The 21204-nt window shown below is 39.6% G+C and overlaps 1 protein-coding gene across 1 annotated transcript in view; it reads right to left on the bottom strand.

Moving 5' to 3' along the window:
- Positions 1-21204, bottom strand: part of LOC124876153 (roundabout homolog 2-like) — a 166683-nt gene that overhangs the window by 51098 nt on the left and 94381 nt on the right. The window contains exons 7-15 of the mRNA XM_047378688.1: positions 21179-21190; positions 20737-20861; positions 17197-17368; positions 14275-14480; positions 11734-11815; positions 10207-10372; positions 9328-9494; positions 9120-9241; positions 4498-4729 (exon numbers count right to left, since the gene is read on the bottom strand). Coding sequence (XP_047234644.1) covers positions 4498-4729; positions 9120-9241; positions 9328-9494; positions 10207-10372; positions 11734-11815; positions 14275-14480; positions 17197-17368; positions 20737-20861; positions 21179-21190 — 1284 coding nt within the window. The remainder of the gene's footprint in view (positions 1-4497; positions 4730-9119; positions 9242-9327; positions 9495-10206; positions 10373-11733; positions 11816-14274; positions 14481-17196; positions 17369-20736; positions 20862-21178; positions 21191-21204) is intronic.

Below are 21204 nucleotides of genomic sequence, written 5' to 3'. Positions count from 1 at the left end.
TGTTGGACCAAGTTTGGCTGGTCTGAGTATTTCAGAAACTGCTGATCTATTGGGATCAGCACTCTCTGATAGACGTAGATAAAAAAAATAAAACAAACAACCAATAAGCAGTAGTTATTTTAAAAGAAAAAAAAAAAAACTTTGTAGGCGACTGTGGCTCAGTTGACAGAATAGTTGTCTTGCAATCTAAAAGTTGTGGGTTTGATTCCAGCTACTTATTGCCACATGTCATTGACATGATGTCAAAGTTCCCTGGGCAAGGCAATAAACCCCTCAAGTTGACCTACCGATCTGTGAATCATTGTATGAATGTGTGCACGTTTGTGAATGTAGCTCTAGTGTAAAGTGCTTTGAGTGGTCAGTATGACTGGAAAAGGGCTATTTAAATTAATCCATTCGGCCATTCATCAGCTGTGGATATTAGAGGTGAGAGAAAAATGGGCTGACTGGTTCAAGATGATAGAAAGTAACAGTAGCTCAGATAACCCTCATAAATAAGGTATGTAGAACACTGTCTTTTAACACATAACACCATAAGTCGATAGGCAGCAGCAGAAGACCACATTCCTGTCAACTACGTAAGAACAGGGAACTTGGGCTACCATTCATACAGGCACACCAAAATTTGACACTACTAAATTAGGAAAACATTGTCTGGTCCAATGAGTTTCCATTTGGGCTCTGAAATTCAAATAGTACATTCAGAATTTGGATGATACAATGTGAAAGCATGGATTAATTCTGTCTTGTAACAGCAATTCAGACTGGTGGTGGTGATGTGTACCGGAGAAATATTTTCTTGTCAAAATTTGGACCTCTTAGTACCAACTGAATATCCTTTAAATGTCAATGCCTACCTGAGGATTATTGCTGACCATGTTGTGTACCCATTTTCTGACCCATTTCATAAAGCTCAGACAATCTCAAACTGGTTTCTTGATTATGACAATGAGTTCACTGTACTGAAATGCCCTCCACAACCACCAGATCTCAATGCAACAGAATACCTTTGGGATATGGTGAGACAGAAGATTTGTATCATGGATGTGCAGCTGATGATATCATGTCAATATGGACCAAAATCTTTGAGGAATGTTTCCAACACCTTGTTGAATCAATGCCATGATGAATTCAGACTGTTCTAATGGCAAACAGAGGATACAGGTACTAGCAATGAGTGCTTTAAAAACTGGCTGGTGAGTGTATATCTACAATAAGATTTCTTCCAAAAAGGATGCCCCGGCCCTACCTCTGCTAAAACAAATCTTTAAATATATTTCTATAATTATTCTCTTCATCAGAGCTACACCTGTCTCTTTCCTTATTACACTATTATTTCATCCAATTTGCCACTGACAGTGTTGGAAAGAGTCTAAGGCCCCTAAAGATGACAGCAACAGAGAAAGAAAACCAGTCAGACCAACAATTCACTTAAGTGCTTTAAAGATCAATGAGCCTCATAACTATTTTCCCTTTTATCAATGCACTATCACAGCCCAAGAGCAGGGATTTCAATATATTTATTACCTCACGACATAATCAGGTTTTGCAAAAGCAGAGCCAATCTGCCAATGTGTCTTTGAAGCATAATAAGTGTATTTTTCTGATATTTTTGCAGAATTCTACTATACACATTCTAGGCTCTGGATAATGGGTGGATCAAGCACATGTTTCCAGTACCACAACGCCTTGTTCACAGTATCTCAAGTAAATACAGCAGGTATCCCAGTGGGTAAAAACCTCCAGTGATCCTGTGTGGCCATTTTAATTGGGCCCCAGTGAGGTAAGCCTTTCTTTCTGCACCGTTTGTAAGCAGTGTTTTAGCTTGTCCTTCTTTTGGGAAGCCTTGTGATTCTTTTCATTCAAACACAGATGTATTGGAAAAATATCTTTAAACATCAATGATCTCGTCATAGCTTTGTCCAAGTGCAAATTGTGTCCTCTGCAGTCCAAGTAATGTTGTACCTGATCGCAGAGAACTGAAGTTTATTTTGTTTCACCCAGAGGTAAAATCGGTAATGTTTGGTAAACATTAATCATGTTTACCAAACTGTTTCTGTTTAAACACACTTTCGGATATGCAGTGCCTTGCAAAAGTAATCATAACCCTGTTTCACATTTTTTCATGTTATAGCCACAAAATGTTTAATATTTTATGTGATAAACCTACAAACATAGTGGATTATTAAGAAGTGGAAGGAAAGGATACATCTATTTCACAAATTTCACAAGCATTGCATCCATTTCTATTTAGCCCTCTAAAGTCAATACCTTGTACAACCACCTTTGACAACAATTATTGTAGTAAGCCATGTGGGGCATGTCTATAACAGTTGTGCACATCTCATAGCTGAAGCTCAGTAAGACTGGTTAGTTAGCATCTATGAGCATTAGTTTTTAAGTCTTGGCACAGATTCTGAGTTGAATTTAGGTCTGTACTTTGACCAGGTCATTCTAACACATAAACAGGCTTTGATCTAAACCATTCCTATGTAGCTCAGTATATTTAGGGTCATTGTTCCTGTCGAAAGGTAAACCTCCACCCCAGCCTTAAGTCTTTTGTAACCTCTAAGTTTTTTTCTCATACCTCATAGCATAATCCTATTCTCCTGGCCACCTCCAAACCCAGATCTGTCTATCAGATGGAGAAGCGCGATGCGTCACTCCAGAGACCGCGTCTTCACTGCTCTGAAGTCCAGTGATGGCATGCTGGCATCACTGATTTATGGCTTGGATGCAGCTGCTCAGCAATGGAACCCATTCCATGAATATCTGTGTTCTTGAGCTAATCTAAAGTTTGGATTTCTGTAGTGACTGACGTCTGAGAAAGTCAGCAACCTCTGGACCCATTGCGAGTCAGCATCCGCTTTCCCTGCTCCGTCAGGTTACGTGGCCTACCACTTCGTGGCTGAGTTGCTGTCATTCCCAATTGGTTCAATTTTCCTTTAATACCATTAACAGTTGATGGTGGAATATTTAGTAGCGAGGAAATTTCACGAATGGACTTGTTGCACATCCTGTCAAAGTACCATGATGGAATTCACTGAGCTCCGGAGAGCGACCTATTCTTTCAAAAATGTTTGTAGAAACAGTCTGCTTGCCTAGATGCTTGGTTTTATACACTTGTGGCCATGGAAGTCATTGGAACACACAGTTTCAATTATTTGGATGGGTGAGCGAATACGTTTGGCAATATAGTATATTTACCTTATCCATATTCCCATCAACAATCTAGCTGTAGCTTGTGACTTCCTTTAACAATGGCTTTCTTTGCCATTCTGCATCAGGGCCTTGTTTGTGGAGTGCCCTACTAATAGTTGTTCTGTCAAAATATTCACCTACCTTAGCTGTCAATCTATGTAGCTCCTCAAGAGTTACCATGTACCTCTCATGTAGTTTTCTGGTAAATTCTTCCCTGGTTTTGTGTATCTGTTTAGGTAAACAGTGGGGTGCTCAAGCTAGAAATATTATTTTATAAGCTTATCCTGCTGATAACATATCTCACACGTCTGTCTTCAGGTCTTCAAGATCCTGCCTGTTCACCAGGGCTCTCTAGCAAACCTGAGATTAAATTATACGCAGGTAGACTCTCTTTACAAATTATGTGGTTATGAATGCAATTGGTTGTGCTGAATCTTAATGAGGGATATCAGAGTAAAGGAGGCTGAATTAGTGGGCTGTGATATTCAGATTTTTATTTTAAAAAATGATATACCATGTATCCTTCCACTTCACAATTATTCACTACTTTTCTGCTGATCTATAACATGTAGTCCCAATAAAATACATTGACATTTGTGGTTGTACTGTAACATAAGATGAAAAACTATAAGGAGCATGAACATTTTTGCAATGCCTTGTAAAAAAAAAACTACCATCAGATAAATCCAACGCAAAAAAAATCTAAGCTTTGATTTCTAAGCCTTTTTTGCCACAGTGTAATATTCAATTTGAGCAGCAAACATGTTAGACAGGAGCGATAAGTAGCTCATCAATTGACTTGCACAATAGGAGAACTATGAGGACATAGACAAGTGTTACCACCCTCAAGGCTGATTGGTAAATGTGTTAGCGATAGGGAGTCATATCATGCATGTCTGGACAGGAACATGGCAGCAGGGGTCCAGAGCTAAACAGAGCTCTCTCTGTTTAAATATAACTGAACTAAAGTCACAAGAGATGGTGTTTGCCCTCCCCTTATGCCCACCATCCCACAGAGGCCTTGAGTTGTCAAAGAGCCCCACAGTGCTGTCTCAGAAACCTGTTTTCACACGGGATATAACACAGCACCAGTAAGTGTGGGTGGGAGCACTTGAAATGCCATTATCCATGAAGCTCTTACCAGTGGCAATTAAACACAAAAGTAGAGAGAAACAAAACATGAGGCTTACTGCTTGTGGAATAATAGCTATATCCCAAATTAGCATCCTCATTAAGTTGAAAAAAAAAAAAAAAAAACTAAAATTATTTAAAAAAAAATTAGTTTTTGTCACTTACCTTCCTCCATGGTACGTGCTGTCATGGATTCGCTGTCTGCTCCCTGGAACTCATTGAAGTATGGTCGCACCTTGATCTCGTAGACAATGCCTTTGTTCAGACCAGCAAGGGTTACGTCCCTCTCTGAGGCAATTCTCATGTCCTGGATTTGCCATGGCCCAGGGGAGGGCAACCCAGATGTTTGTCGGTACAGAACCCGATAGCCTTGAATAAACTGTGATGGGTTTTCCACCTTTGAGCATGGAAAGAAGGGAATTAAAAGTCATCAGAATGCTTAGTTACGAACAGAGACAAAAACAACTCAAACTGTGTGTGTATTTCACTTGTATTTGCTTGTTTTTTTACTCAATAGCTTATACTAATTTTATCATATTACAATCACAATTCAGTGTGTATATTATTGCGATTTTTTGTGACAGACCAACAAAAAATACCATATACTTGTGAAGTGGAAGAAATAGGTAAAGAGTTGAGTTCTTTTCTATTCCGCCACCTGAGTTGATAGTTTGTAGAACACTCTTTTGCAGTAATTACAACTTCATACTTGTGGGAGATTGAAGGGTTTGCCTCTTCCTCTTTATAAAAAAGCTCAATCTCAAAAAACATGGATAGATATCTGAGCGCAGCAATTTGGAAGTTAGTCTTACCACAGATTTTGAGTTGAATTCAGATCTGGATTTTGACTTGGCCGTTTTAAACTCAATATAATTTAATCTTCACCTTTCCTCAGCCCTAGAGTAAAGTCTTTGGTACCCGCTTCTATCACCAAAAGAACATCTCCAGGATTAAAGGATTTATGTCTCAGCAGGACCTTGAAAAACTAATTCATGCATTCATCTTTAGTAGAATTGATTACTGCGGCGGTGTCTTCACAGGTCTGCCTAAAAAGTCGATCAGACAGCTGCAGTTGATCCAGAACGCTGCTGCCCGCGTCCTCACTAGAACTAAGAAAGTGGAGCACATCACCCCGGTTTTAAAGTACCTGCATCGGCTCCCTGTAGCTCAGAGAATAGAGTTTAAAATACTTCTGTTAGTCTATAAATCACTGAATGGCTTAGCACCAAAATACATTACAGACTTGTTGTCAGTGTATCAACCACCCAGACCTCTCAGGTCTTCTGGCTTAAATCTACTCTGCATACCCAGAACCAGAACCAAAGATGGAGAAGCAGCTTTTAGTTCTTATGGTCCACTAATCTGGAATAAACTCCCAGAAAACTGTAAAAGCGCCGAAACCCTAGGTTGCTTTAAATCAAGATTAAAACCCTATTTGTTTAGAGTGGCCTTTGACTGTGCTATCTAAACATTATTAGTTATCTTTTCAGTCCAATTTTCCTTTCATTTTCTTATCTATCATTCTATTCTCTTTATTTTATTTTTTATTTTTTTTAATTACCTCTATTGTTTGATTTTCTGTATCATTGTAATGTTTTTCCGTATGTACAGCACCTTGAGTGCCTTGTTGCTGAAAAGCGCTATATAAATAAACTTGACCTGACTTGAGTCTAGGAGGGGTTTCATGTTTGCTCTGTATTTAGCTCCATCCATCTGTTACTGCCTACAACCTGTTTCACTGTGTTAATATTATTTTCAGGGTGATAACTAGTGTTCATTTTCTGCCACTCTTAGTGTTCCATATGCAGGTCAGAAAGTCAAGATTTTGGTCTCATCTGACAAGAGCACATTTGTCCCCATGTCCACTAATCCCCCCAAATGGCTTGGCTTATGGCAAACTGTACAAGGCACTTCTTAGAGGTGTCATTGAATTATGGGTTTTTTTTTTTAGCCCCTCTTACATAGTCAAGACTGGTGGAGTGGATGACTAGTAGTTGTGCTGTCAAAAGGTTCTCCAAACTGAGCTAAGTCTGTTGTGATTTTTGGTCTTCAGGATGCTTTTGGTTCAACTATTGTTCCTTAAAAAATAACATTTACAAAAAAGCTATATTTATAATTCTGACTTTTCTTTACTAATTAGATGACTTCTGAGGGCAGTTGGGTATCAGAAAAAAGGGGCATAATTGCAAATGTACGGCACACCTTGTCATTTTATTTGTATAAAACTTCCCTTCTGTTGAAAACATTATGCACTATACTGAATCAGTCTATGACATTAAATCCTAATAAAGTACATTGAAGTTTGTGACTGTACAATGGCAAAATGTGGAAAAGTTCATGTGGTGGGAACACTTTTGCAAAACAAGGATCATCTTCTCAAAAAACATGAACATGCTACAACAAAACCTCAGAATGACCCTGTGGATATGAAATAGACGAGTCAAGATTGGGTCTGTGATCTAATTGGTATGAAACGAGGAAAACCAGCTGGAAACTGGGTCTGTGACAATATTCTCATTTTGTGTAACAGATTGCCCAATTAATGTTTTTAGATATACAAGTATAAAATTGGTTAAAAAAAAAAAGTATGTTTAGGCAACTGTTCTCTCAGGATATTTATTGCATCCACCAACAGTGACTTTTTTTTTTCCTGGCTCATAACCTACTTTGACAAGAAAACATTTGGTGGTTATTAATGTGGGGGTTCTTATCAAAAATGGACAAAGATCAAACATTTGTACAGTGCCTTGCGAAAGTATTTGGCCCCCTTGAACTTTTCAACCTCTTGCCACATTTCAGGCTTCAAACATAAAGATATAAAATTCTAATTTTTTGCAAAGAATCAACAAGTGGGACACAATTGTGTAGCGGAATGACATTTATTGGATGGGTCAAACTTGTTTAACAAATAAAAACCTGAAAAGTGGGGTGTGCAATATTATTCGGCCCTTTTACTTTCAGTGCAGCAAACTACCTCCAGAAGTTCAGTGAGGATCTCTGAATGATCCAATGTTTTCCCAAATGACTGATGATGATAAATAGAATCCATCTGTGTGTAATCAAGTCTCCGTATAAATTCACCTGCTCTGTGATAGTCTCAGGGTTCTGTTCAAAGTGCAGAGAGCATCATGAAGACCAAGGAAATCACCAGGCAGGTCTGAGATACTGTTGTGGAGAGGTTTAAAGCTGGATTTGGATACAAAAAGATTTCCCAAGCTTTAAACATCCCAAGGAGCACTGTGCAAGCAATCATATTGAAATGGAAGGAGTATCAGACCACTGCAAATCTACCAAGACCCGGCCGTCCTTCTAAACTTTCATCTCGAACAAGGAGAAGACTGATCAGAGATGCAGCCTAGAGGCCCATGATCACTCTGAATGAACTGCAGAGATCTACAGCTGAGGTGGGAGAGTCTGTCCATAGGACAACAATCAGTCGTACACTGCACAAATCTGGCCTTTATGGAAGAGTGGCAAGAAGAAAGCCATTTCTTAAAGATATCCATAAACAGTCTCGTTTAATCTTTGCCACAAGCCACCTGGGAGACACACCAAACATGTGGAAGAAGGTGCTCTGGTCAGATGAAATCAAAATCGAACTGTTTGGCCACAATGCAAAACGATATGTTTGGCATAAAAGCAACACAACTCATCACCATGAACACACCATCCCCACTGTCAAACATGGTGGTGGCAGCATCATGGTTTGGGCCTGCTTTTCGTCAGCAGGGACAGGGAAGATGGTCAAAATTGATGGGAAGATGGATGGGGCCAAATACAGGACCATTCTGGAAGAAAACCTGTTGGAGTCTGCAAGAGACCTGAGACTGGGACGGAGATTTATCTTCCAACAAGACAATGATCAAAAACATAAAGCCAAATCTACAATGGAATGGTTCACAAATAAACGTATCCAGGTGTTGGAATGGCCAAGTCAAAGTCCAGACCTGAATCCAATCGAGAATCTGTGGAAAGAGATAAAGACTGCTGTTCACGAACGCTCTCCATCCAACCTCACTGAGCTCCAGCTGTTTTGCAAGGAAGAATGGGCAAGAATTTCAGTCTCTCGATGTGCAAAACCGATAAAGACATACCCTAAGCGACTTGCAGCTGTAATTGCAGCAAAGGGTGGCGCTACAAAGTATTAACGCAAGGGGGCTGAATAATATTGCAGGCCCCACTTTTCAGTTTTTTATTTGTTAAACAAGTCTGACACATCCAAGAAATTTAATTCCACTTCACAATTGTGTCCCACTTGTTGCTGATTCTTCACAAAAATTTTGAATTTTGTATCTTTATGTTTGAAGCCTGAAATGTGGCAAGATGTTGACCAGTTCAAGGGGGCCGAGTACTTTCTCAAGGAACTGTATATCCATTCTGATCCAAAATCTAGTTAATCATACATGGATGCCATATTGGAAAACATTCGGTAACAGGCTGGGTCCAGCCCATCTGAGGTGTGCTATGTACCCATTGAGGCAGGCACTATAGAGACCCCGCCAACAAAGTGAAATAATATTCCCTGGAAAAAGTGTTGCCTGCAGACTGTTTCCAGAAGTGGGACATGCAACACCTAATGGTGATGTATTTGCTCTGAACACAAACATTAGTCTTTTTTTCTGCTTCACCTAAACATCAGGTGTTCACACTAAATGTGTATAAATCCTGTCAATCAGAACACATCAAAGAAAGTCTTCAAAGAAGCTTAAACCAGTTTTATTGCATCTCTCAAGAGGGAGGTAAAGCAGAACTACTAGTTCTATCCCTTAAGTTTTGCACATACTCACTGTCCATGTGACTTGCACTGAAGTGGAGCTGAGGACCACGGGATTATGCATGTTGACCACGACGTCCCCTAGCTCCTTCTGTACACGACGATGGTCTACTCCCTGGACTGTGGGACTAATGTCTGAGGGGAGGACAGCGAGATGCAATCATGTAGGTCAAAGATAATTACCTCAAATGATTTATTGCAACTTGGTCTTATCACCTTACCTTGTGTCCGGACAGGCTCAGACATTGGACTTGGGTCACCGAGTCCTTGAGCATTTACAGCCCTTATAATAAACAGGTACACAGTGTTTGGCCGTAGGTCCTTAACTGTAAACTCGGTGGTCTTCACATGATCAGCCACTGTTTGCCAGCTATTACTCACGGACTGCCTGTAAAAAAGAATAAATCAAATAAACCCCCCATTACACTTTATGCCTTGTGTTTTTGTTGCTGAGGAAGATCGGTTGCCTCAGACTCCAGCATTTCTTTACATCTGATACTGTAGCAAACAGTAGTTGATCTTCAGCAAAGCTGGGCTAGGCACTGCTATAGAATTTACGCAAGAGCTACTCAAATGTTGCAGCCAATTCCCTCAAATAACATGATGAAGGATCACTAATCTCTGCACACGAAATCCTGGAAGAAATTCAAACTAACTCCGACTCAGATTGTTTTTTGGACAATTTTGGGACATACAGAACAACAGCGATCCGAAGATGATTAGTTGATCCTTAAATAAGGACAAAAAATTTACAAAAAAATAAATAATGTTTTTATTGCTGTAGATGGAGCTGTCACACAAAAATAAAGGGCCAAAATGACAGATGAAATCATTTGAAATGATTTCTGTTATCATATAAATTATTATTCACTCTAGTAAACAAAAGTAAAAATGGAACGCGTTTCAAAAATGATCTATCTCTCTTTTTCACTTGTGACTCCAAAGAAAATACATGAGTATTTCTTCAGTTTTTATATTTCAGACTTGTTTTGCTTAAAACAGCCTTGACTTGTTTAAATTCCCCACAGAGACCCCCCTACATCTGCAGTTGAAAGTTTGGGTCACCAAGTGTTGCTCGTGGCCATAGGTCACAGACATACCCGAAAGCCTCAATGACATATGAGGACACCGGGGAGCCCGCCTCTGGCCCTGGTTCCCATGACAATGAGATGCTGCTCTTGGTGACATCGGTGACCTCTGGCTTAGAGGGAGGCCCAGAGAGGGCGGTCGCATTGTGAGACACAAAGTCCATGAGGTCAGTGGAGTCTGAGGGAAAAAGAGAGACTGAATTAATGCTCTCAAATCAAAAGGTCTACTTCATACCCCGTGAACTGCATCTTTTTGAGATTTTATGTCACTGACCAACATAAAGTTGTGTGTATTTGTAAAGTAAAAGGAAAATTATTCATGGTTTTAAAAATGTTTTTAACTACAAAAGTGTGGTGAGCATGTGTACTGTATTTGTATTCATTCACCTTCACTCTGCTACCCCTAAAATTAGGATCAAATGCAACCAATTGCCTTTAAAACCTGTCTAGTTAGTAAATAGTCTCCCTGCTAAATTAAATTTTCCCATGAGTATAAATAAAGTAACCTTGAACCTTGAAATTTAATTAATTTAATTTTGGTATTAGTTGAGAACTTCTGCAAAGGATTTGTTGGCAAACATAAGTGAACAAACAGACAGATGGACACACCATGTAGGTCATTGAGATAATGCTGTGGCAAATAGGGCAGGGTAAGTTTATAACAAAGTAAAAGTTTAAAGATTTCACTGAACCACAGTTCAATCTGCCATCCAAACATAGAGTGACAACATTCCTCTTTCAAACCTACAAAGACCTGGGTATCCACCTAAACCGATTCCCCAGGTTAAGACAACCTTGATCAAAGAAGAAACACAGGAGCAACTCTGGTGGAGCAACTCAGATTCACAGCTCAGACTGAATACTCAGTCAATTCGACAATTATTTTTTGTCCCCTCTAGAATTCTGTTCATTATGAAAGTCGTTGTTAAAATAAAGCCAAAACTGCAGTTTGCCGTAAACCACGTACACACAGCAAATGTGGAAGAAAGTATAGTAAACTGAATGTTTTGGCCAACATGCAAAACGTTTTGTGTGACAGAAAGCTAACAGAAAAAAACTTCCTGAAAATACCATTCTAGTGGGCAAATATGGTATTGGCAGCATCATGCAGTTGATGGGAAGATAGATGGTGTTAAATGCAGAGAAACCCATGGCAGAGGTTTACTTCACAGCACAACACTAAACATACAGGCAAAGTTGGACTGGTTTATATCTAAGTGTATTCATGTTTTAAAATTATATATATAAAGTCCACACCTAAACAAAATTTGAATTTGTGGCATAAAAATATGCTCTCCATCCAGTCTGACCTAGGTTAAAACACTTTGCAAAGAAAAATTGGCAAAAACTTCATAGATGTGCAAAGCTGGTAGAAACATGCCTTACTACTTGTGTGGAACAGTGACACAAAATGCCAAAAAACTACCGAGGTTTATGGATGTAATTTTACAAAATGTTAAAAAGGTTTATTAAGTATGAATACATTTCCAAAATGCCGTAGAAGAGTGTTAATCTTTTAGATAAAATATTCACACAGACCTCTGACATCTAAGTAAGCACTCCAAGATGTTTCTCCACTGGAGCTGGTAGCAACACAGGTGTACAGTCCGGAGTCAGACAGCTAGGGAAGCCACAGTATCATATTATTATTCACCTCATATTTAATGTCTTACTTGACAGTCTAATTCTAGACTTGCTACACACATAAATTCAGCATTGAAAACCAAACAGTTAGAAAACAGTGTTTCTATTAAATCGACCCCATAAATATTTTCTACAGATCCATATCACACATAATATTCCTTTCAGATTTGTTCTCTGTCGCTGTGTTCAGCTGAGTGCAACAGCCTTTGTACCTGTGATCCCTGATGGCTTCTACAAGCTCCTGCGTCAGTCTGGGCTTTTGAAGAAGGTTTGCAGCTAGCAGTACAGTAAAAACGCATTAACCTCCCCTGGCCTGCATTTTACACAGGAAAATCCGTTGAGTGGATGAGTGGAAACGTTACCGTTGGCCAATGATAAAATAAGAGTTGCCATTAAAAGCTTACATTAATTTTCTTAATTGATTTTCTCCAATAATGGTGACATGCCATTCCCATTACCATCAGCATTCCCATCACCAGTGCTGACACAGGAAATGAGAGATATGATGACATGTTTTATAATGGCAACGCCTTAGTAGCCACTGACAGTTAATCTATCTCTCGGGAGAAGGTAAAGGAGTGACATAAGAAGGGCACTTTGACACAAAACTCTGTAGCAGATTCTCCATTATCTTACCACCCTCAGACTCCCCTCACCTGTTCCTGAGTCCTTGAGTGAAACTGCTGCCTCAGAGATTTAAACTAAAAAGCAGCATGTAACGACTTACAAAAATCAATACTTGCTATTCATCTTTTAAAAGCAAACTGACTGCACTTGTCCTCTTGAATTACGCTCAACTGACATCGCCTGACAGACGAACAAATCTCTCAATATTCGTTAAAGTGCAAGGGATCTGATGCACAAATAAAGCGATAATAGTCCAGATTTTTGCTCTTGTGTGAGATGTTTGAATTTAAAGTAAGGGAACATTTATGCTCTTCCAGCTATAAAGGACACCATGATTATTTGCTGATGCATCTCACATTTTGTAGGGACACATCAGCATTTGCTTTGTCAGTTTTATGGAGCTCTTAAATGTTGTATTCAGCAGCAGTGGCTTCCTGACACCATGTGCTCCATCCAATCACAAGTACTTTTGAAAGTCCTCATTTTGCAGATGGTTTTGACAGAGGACATCTGAGATTGTTTCGTGTAACAACCCATCTGCTGCATCAAGTTAGAGGACCTGACAGAACCACTTCTGAGTGAAATCTGTTTTTCTGCAATTATGTCTAACACTTCAGGGTTGACAAACTGAAAGGGATGCTTGTGAAAGTTTAATGCTCCCCAGACAAATGCTTGTTACAAAACAATTTAACCCAGAGTCAGTAAAGTTAAATGATAATTCCACTTTGTTTCCCCTTTATATTTAGGATTTTTGGCATCACTGGAATTGGTCATAATCTTGTGATATTAAAACGGCACAACATTTTCTGTCATAGTAACGTCTGTTTGCAAAGGATATAACTACAACATTTGGTGAATAAACAAAAAACAGAAAAGCTGTCCAAGGCCCAGACAGCATTTGATGCTCTTTAATTCTGATTAGAACTAAACTTGGGTGATTCAAAATGAACAAGGATTCCTTAAAATACAGATTCAGACTGATGGAATCTTTCAATGTTTCAACTACTTGGCTTCAGGCAGCCTTAGAACTTGACAAATACACAAGCTGCATTATACGGATTATTTAAACCTGGACTATAACATTGATTACAGATGAATGATTACAGATTAAGGAAAACAAAAAAACAACTGAAAAGAAAACCCACAGATTCTCACTAGATTTTTACAATCTGTACACATTGACAGATAATTTCAAAATGGGATATTTTTTATGTGTTTGCTCCTTCTGTCCACATACGAAAAGAGGCTTTTTGTCTGGCGAAAATCAAACTGTAGGTTTTGAAAAGAATTATATCCAAGTTTTTAGAATCGTTGTTCAGTGACTATCTGGAGTTTATTTATGAGCAATGGCCCATTTTACAAATGCCCTCTCTGGCTTTCTGTGACTGACTCTTTTGAAATTAAACTTTAAAATGTAAGCTGCAGAGGTTAAAATCGGCATCAGGTCAATTTGCTCCCTTGACAGTTGAGACCTCCCATGCCATTTTGTCTCTTTCCTACTTTCATTATCATGGGTCTGTAAACAAACTATTACCCTAATACATTGTCCTACAATGATCACAAATCTTGACTAGACTTTGAGTAGATTATAGAAATTACTTTAAACCATTATAACAGTGAATCAATGTTTAGTTGTAATAAAATGGCATTATTTCATTAATTGAAAAGTTGTTTACAAAACAACAAAAACTGCAGAGGTATGAAATTGCAAAGAGGCAAAAGAACAACCACAGATTAAGGGCTAAGATGAAATGGTAAACAAAGAAAACCTAAGCTACAATTATTTTGGGAGAATCCACTCTAACCCACCCTTGTGTTCTGGATCTGAAGGCTGCCATGCTCTAGTAAGGAAAAACGTGGGTCTTGTCCAAGCAGATTCGCTCCATTCTTCCTCCAGGTGACTGTTGGCTGTGGATCTCCTGACGCCTGACACTTGAGAACGGACACGCCTCCCAGAGCTTGTGTTTGGTTGGATGGGCCCTGCCGGATGATGGGCGGTGGGCGCCCCTTGGATGCTAAGAATAAAAGACAAATACCAGTGTTCGTATTGAAATAATTTCTTATCACTGGTATTTAGATTTCATGAAACAAAACAACAACTCTCTTTTCTAAGTAGTTGTTACAGTTGTGAAAAAGGTAGCTGACCTTCTCACAAGGTGTTAATTTGCAGCTGCAATAATTACATTAGTAGCTGCACGTCTAACATGTTAGTATCTAGTCTGATGGATTTGTTGTGAGAGGAAGTGACTGTTTTGCAAAGCATTTACGCATTGGGGTGGTGTACTCATGGCACCGCATCACACCTTTGAGCTCTAATTACTAGGTGAGGATTAACGATGCTTCACCCGCAGTGCTAATTACCATGGCTTTTTTATAACACCTCTCACACATTCATGCCTGTCCTCCCTCATCCTACTGTGTGACTCATGGCTGCACTTTCTTCCCCCTGAAAAAGAGCCCCTCCACTTGCCAGCAAATACAGATAAAACTAAACTCTGAATTAGCATGCCAAGACAAACAATGAGGCCCTCCTTTAAAGCTTTTTTGGGGCTTGTTATATCAACCAGTACACAGCCTCTATACTCTGAAACTAATTTCTGGAGTGTCGAATCTCTCTAAGCCTTGTAACTACCTCTTGCTTCCAGTTTCCTCGCCACTGTTGTCAGGTGACTCTATATTCACATAATAGTGTACAACAGGCCCCCAAGTCTTATCCTTCATCATAAACTCTCAGCACAGTGAGCCAAACAGAATTTCATGCCTAATATCAGGTACTTTTGTAGAAAGCTGCTTCAATCTGACAGTGAGACTTTACTTATATGTGAAAGTCATCTCAGGATGAGTGTCAACTGCACAAAGTCTGAGATCACTGGTTTCAAATGGAAATAGGTAGACAGGTCCAGATTGGGAATCAGGCTCTACCTAAAGCAGAGAACTCCGGATATCAATTATACCAATTGGGGTCTCATCTACAGTAATGTGGGTTCTGTTGTGGCCTGTTGTGGTAAAGAAACACCTGAGCTAAAAAAATTAAGCTCTCAAATTTATTTACTACAGCTACTTTTCCAGTTATTTCCATTTACTATTCAACATACAAGGTTTATGAGATATGGATCAAGACCAAAAGAACAAGATCCTGGTTAAAATGGAGGAATCGAGGTTCCTCAGCTGGCTGCCTGGGCTCAGTTTGAAAGATAAAATGAGGAACTCTGACAACTAGGGAGCATGCACACTGCTCCTATGCATTGAAAGGAGTCAACTTAAGTGGTTCAGGCAGCAGGTCCGGATGGTTTTCTGGGTACATCCCACTGATAAAAGACCATATGATTGGTATATGTTTTGTTAGAAAAGGAGCATTTCCAGGAAAATATCACATCCGGTGCACAGCAAGCAATCATCATCCCAAGTGACTGTAGAGCAAACACTGATATTAAAGTCTTGTTCTTTTTTCAGAGGTACTTCTGAATGGAACCAAGTCATTTTGTCTAGCTTTAACCATTAAAATAATAGTAACGTTTTACAGTCAGAATCAACTCTAACACTCCAGAATTGTTGTTTATGTTTTTTTCATCCAATACCACACAGCCATATTTATATTCTAAACATTAACACGCATGATTTTCTTACATATTTGAAAGATCTTTTTGTGTTTGAATGATGTTATGAAAAAGTGTGTATTTACTAAAGTAATTTTCCATGCCCAGAAAATGCTGTACACAAGAGTAACTACATATTTGAATCCAGCCATGTGCTGTTCTTTCAGGTTTAAAAAGATTGTTAGCAAATTTGTCAGGAGCAAAGTAAAAGCACTTTTATGGCCAGACAAAGAGTCCATATTTGTGCCGTAAAAACGTTTCATCCACTAGTAAACCCTGTTGTACGATGCTCTTTGTGGTGATCTTATACTCTTGAATAATTCCACAAATGGCATCGTATGAGATTCCAAAATCCCCCAGGCTCCATGCCAACACCCTGTCTATTTCTGTTTACACCCATCTATCAAAGGCATTTCTCCCTTTGCTTGCATTGTCCACCTAACATTTTGATATCGATCCATCTCCTCTGAGTGACAGAACAGGAGTCATTTAAACTCCAGAAAAACACTTCAACAGATGTTAATTTAATAATGTGTGGGCGAAAAAAAAAAAGCCAAGAAACAAATGGAATGAGGGGCCGAAACAGCTCCCAGCTGGCAGCAGCTAAGCACTTAATGCTGACATTAAAGCTTTGTTTTAAAAAAGAGTGTAAAGTGTCTCTTCAGAAAGCAGACAGTTTTTCTGCGTTTTAGACAGTTTCCGCCTTTTTAATTTTTCCATCACAGAGAGGTGAAAGTGAAAAGATGATCGTGGGTGACTGGCTTTTAGAACTTACAGTTCTTTGTCAGCAAACTATGAGTGTGGGCAGATACTGCCATTCACTGTCAGCCGTGCTGCAAGCTTATGTGTTTGGTGTTTCCCATAAAGTTAAAGCACCGACGGGATCACAGGTGAAGCTAGACCAGGATCAAACGGCCAACCCATTTATAATGAAAGTAGCTGAGGTTTGATAAATACTAAAGAAGTAGAAAAACATCTACTTTGTCAGTGGCTAGGAGCTTTATTGAGGATTACAGTGGTGGTAGATCACTTAAATAGAAAACGAAGCACTCATATTCATAAATACTCTAAAAGCAGACATTTTCTTTTCCTATAAATGAGGATGGAGTTCATGTACGTTTGTGTCCCGCCTTACCGTCTGCAACCTCCAGCTGGGCCTTGGCCATGATGCTGCCTGCCACAGTGAGGGCTTGGCAGATGTAGTAACCTGCATCTGAGCGTTGCACAGATGATATGGTCAGCTCTCCATTCACAGACACAGTCACTCGTTCGTCCCCTTGCGCTGGCTGATTCGGAAACAGGAGATCCTACAGAGATAAACATTTTGAATAGAACTGAATTAAAATTGGATGTTTTTTTTTTTCTTGCTGAAACAGAATTTTTGACTAAAATAATGGGATTATTGCATATAATTACACATACTTAAAATTGTACCCCGATAATATTTCTATTTAAAGTAAAGTCTGTCTCACAGAGTCCCACCAGGCTCTTGCAAACATGTGACTTTTTGTTGTGAAGTAAGTACAAGTTATCACCAGGAGCCCCTGACACAAAGGTGCTTTACGTTTTGAAAACCTGCTGTAGTTGTTGTTTTAGTCTCTTATTTTGAAGTAAAGGCATAAGTAGTTCCTCAGTTGCCATTCGGTGTTGACATAGTTGGCTAATAAAGATTTCTTGTCGAGAAATCACCAAAATTTGGGTAAGTTTGGGTAGTAACAAAATGGTGACACTATCAGAGAAGTTAAAAACGATTAGTGAGCACTGTGTGAATACTGGGCTGGGCTAACCACCGCAGTTTAGAATCTGCTTCAGGGCTTCCTGCCGGCATTAACGCAAATGGTTGTTTTATAGCTGTTTATGAGACTGGATATTTGATCATTTGTAGTTGCTCTAAAATACTTAGACTACTCTACAGTGAACAGAGGTTCTATGCAGGTTGAAATTTACAAAACCTTCTTTCTTCCTGTAAAAGAACCAAAAGGGAACTCTGCCTGTATCCATCGCCGGAGGGAAGGGGACCATCTCCTGGGTCCAGGGGCTGGTGGCCCCTTTGGGGTATCCGCACCTGGACCTGGGAGTATAGAGTATGCATGGGAGTGTGAGTGAGTATGAGTGAGTGTACGATGTCCATTGTTGTTTGTCTTTACATTGGGTGCATGGGTGTGAGTGTTTTTTTGTGTACGCATGAAGGTGGGAATGTGTGATTGTGATTGTGTGTGCCTGTTTCTTGTGTCAGGTTGGGTCTTGGACTGCTCCCTCTCCTGGATCAATTTAGACCCCACATCAGATTTGGGGCCCTCCCTGCCGGTGGTTCGTGTCTCTGTCCGCTGGTGTACTTGTGGTTCTCGGTGTCCGGGCTGGGTGCTTTGGTGTGTGCCGGCTCACTCCCGGTGGCTGCTTGCTGTAGCCTGGAACCCTGGGCTCTGTGGGACCTTTGCTTGAGGAGTGATATGTCCTGGAGTCTCTGGGTCTATGGCTGGATCTGCTCAGGCGTAGGCGGCTGCCAGCGGGGCCTGTGAGCTTTCCCAGGTCCAGGGGCGCAGGTCTGTGGCTCTTTACACACGCTATTGCATAGTTTTATGGAGAAACCTTGTTACTCTGGAGGATCAAGCCTGTCTTCGTTCTGAGGATTCCTATCCTGTGATCTACCTTCGTTTGGATTCGCATCAAGCTGGCAGCTTCCTGTCCTCTTTGTCTCCTGAGCCAAGCCACAAGCGTACCCCGTCCACCCTCCGACGTAAGCCACCGCACATCGAACTTGTTTACTGTAACCTGAGCTCCACAGAGCAGCACCAAGTGAACTCTCTTCGGATATACCTGCTTAAGACCTGGATCCTGAATCTCATTCCCCCTGGTGACCTGACCATCATAACTCAGTAAGCCGATCTCAGTATCAAAATAACTATTTGCTCTTAGTTTCGTTTTTCCCTCCATTACCCGTACTCATCCATTCTCTTCACTTCTCCCCTTACAGTGAGATATTTCGTCCGTTCCTGACTATATCTTCAATAAACAATCTTTATTTTCCTTCCTCTTCCTGAGTGTTCTCTGTATGTGGGTCCAAACCATTTCGAACATAATGACAGTTTGTAATAAAGTTTATTTTATCAATATCAAGCAGAGCTTTAAAGCGTTAGCTGTAATGCTCCACTTATGAAAGTAAATCTGTTGGACTTTTCCTTGGCACTCAGACAACAATTAATTGGTGTTAATCGGTCAAAGTTTTAAACGTTCAAGAAGAAAATATTTTTAAGTCATTCGGATGACAACTGAAATTAAGAATTAAGTGCTTCAATCAAAAATGTCTTTAATACATGATTTTTATCACAGTTGTGTGGAACTTAGTTGGGAAAAAAAAAGTTTAATGTTTCTCTGCTTGGTCAGAATGGCAGTTTCCCACTAGAGTGCTAATCCAGCTGTGATAACCTGCACTTATGACCATGAAATCGAAACGTCAGCGCTGTGTGCTTCTGCACCCCAAGCAGACCAGCTGATGGACAGGAAAGGACATTAGCCTGCTTTCATTATGTCTAATGAATCTAATGCAGCACATGACATTGTCTCTAGCAAAGTGAATTGGCTCGTCAGATGGTCATGGATTGATAATAAATAACCACTTCATTATATATATATGTGGAACAGAACCACATTCTGTTCTCACATGGGTTGATCCTTTTAGTCAAAGCCTTTTACTTTTTTTTTCAAAGCCTTTTACTTTTTTTTTTTTTTTTACAAACATTTTAGCCTAAACTAGCTCTTCATAGACATCGATTTGTATAGCAATGGTTAAGGCAAAAATTTTTTTTTCCTCATATTCACTCAAACCACGGTGAAAGGAAATTTTCTTAGTCATTTTCTTTCAAGTTTAAATCAAGTCCAACTCAAGTGTGACGAGTCTAATAACAAAGATAAATAATCTCTCATCATATGCATGTCATGTAGTCTAGCTATAACACTGCTGTAGATTAGTAAATAAAACCATATACAGTTTTATCTGTATGCCTATCTTTATAGGCATACAGATAGGCCTATTTGTATGCCTCATTTAATGCAAAAATGTAATGTAAAAATTGGTGTCTTTGTAATTACATAGTCATCACCTTTAATCTCTTTGTTTATGTTGCCCACGCCTTTGCATTATAATGCATTAAACTAGAAGGCTTTTGTTTCAAAGGTGTAGCTCTTATATGCAATGTATATCTCGAATGTGGACTATACAGAATTCACGCAACCATGATTGAAATATTGCAGCAATGACACAAAAACAATGGATTGAAAACACCTTGCTGATGGAAGCTTGTTGTTATGCCTTTATCTTATTATGCTTATGGGCTTTGTGTGGACTAGGCTTCTCTGCTTTGCCAATCTAAGGGTCATCTGCCAGAGCTGAGTTCTACAGCTGCAACAGACAGTTAGTTCTCACAGTCTGTCTTGTAAATATTGTCACTCCTTGAGTATAAAAGAACTGAGCGACACCCATGCACAAGATTATAACCTCACTCAGTAATTCTTACCGTAACAGTGATTGGATAATCTATATTTTTCCACCAGAGTTAAAAAAAAAATGTAGGAACCCTGTGTCCCACCATGAGTCACATGAGTCTAATTCAAGTATGAAGTCTTTGTTTCTGCAACTTAAGTGTGATTTGAGTCACAACCTTTACAATGTGCTCACCTTGCTGCCCTCTCTTTGCCAGAAGACTGTTGGCTGAGGCTTGCCTCTGGTCTCACAGGGAAAGGTAGCTGTCCGTCCCTGAGCCACAATCTGGTCCCTGGGTCGCACCACAAACTGAGGTGCCTCTGAGTTTGAAAATGAATGTAAAAACATAAAAAGGCAATGTATTCTAGCAGACTTTTACTATTGTTCTACTGTATCATAAGTACATTTATGTGTACTAAATGTGAACCTGCAAGCTACAGGAGTTCATGCACTGGGTGTTTTCCAGTGAAAGTCAGAGGTTGATAGATAGCAGATATGCATGTCTGAAAAATATCTGATGATTGTGCTTGTGGAATGCGACAAGAGCTCATACATACTGAACATGTCTGTGATTGGAAAACAAAAAAAAAAAAAGAAAAAAATAAGTGCATGCACAATGGGATCACCTCTTACTTACCAACGGGGCGAGCTGGTGACACAACA

This window comes from Girardinichthys multiradiatus, chromosome 11 (assembly GCF_021462225.1).
Source record: "Girardinichthys multiradiatus isolate DD_20200921_A chromosome 11, DD_fGirMul_XY1, whole genome shotgun sequence".
Taxonomy (NCBI): domain Eukaryota; kingdom Metazoa; phylum Chordata; class Actinopteri; order Cyprinodontiformes; family Goodeidae; genus Girardinichthys; species Girardinichthys multiradiatus.
This window is presented reverse-complemented; position numbering and strand designations above follow the sequence as displayed.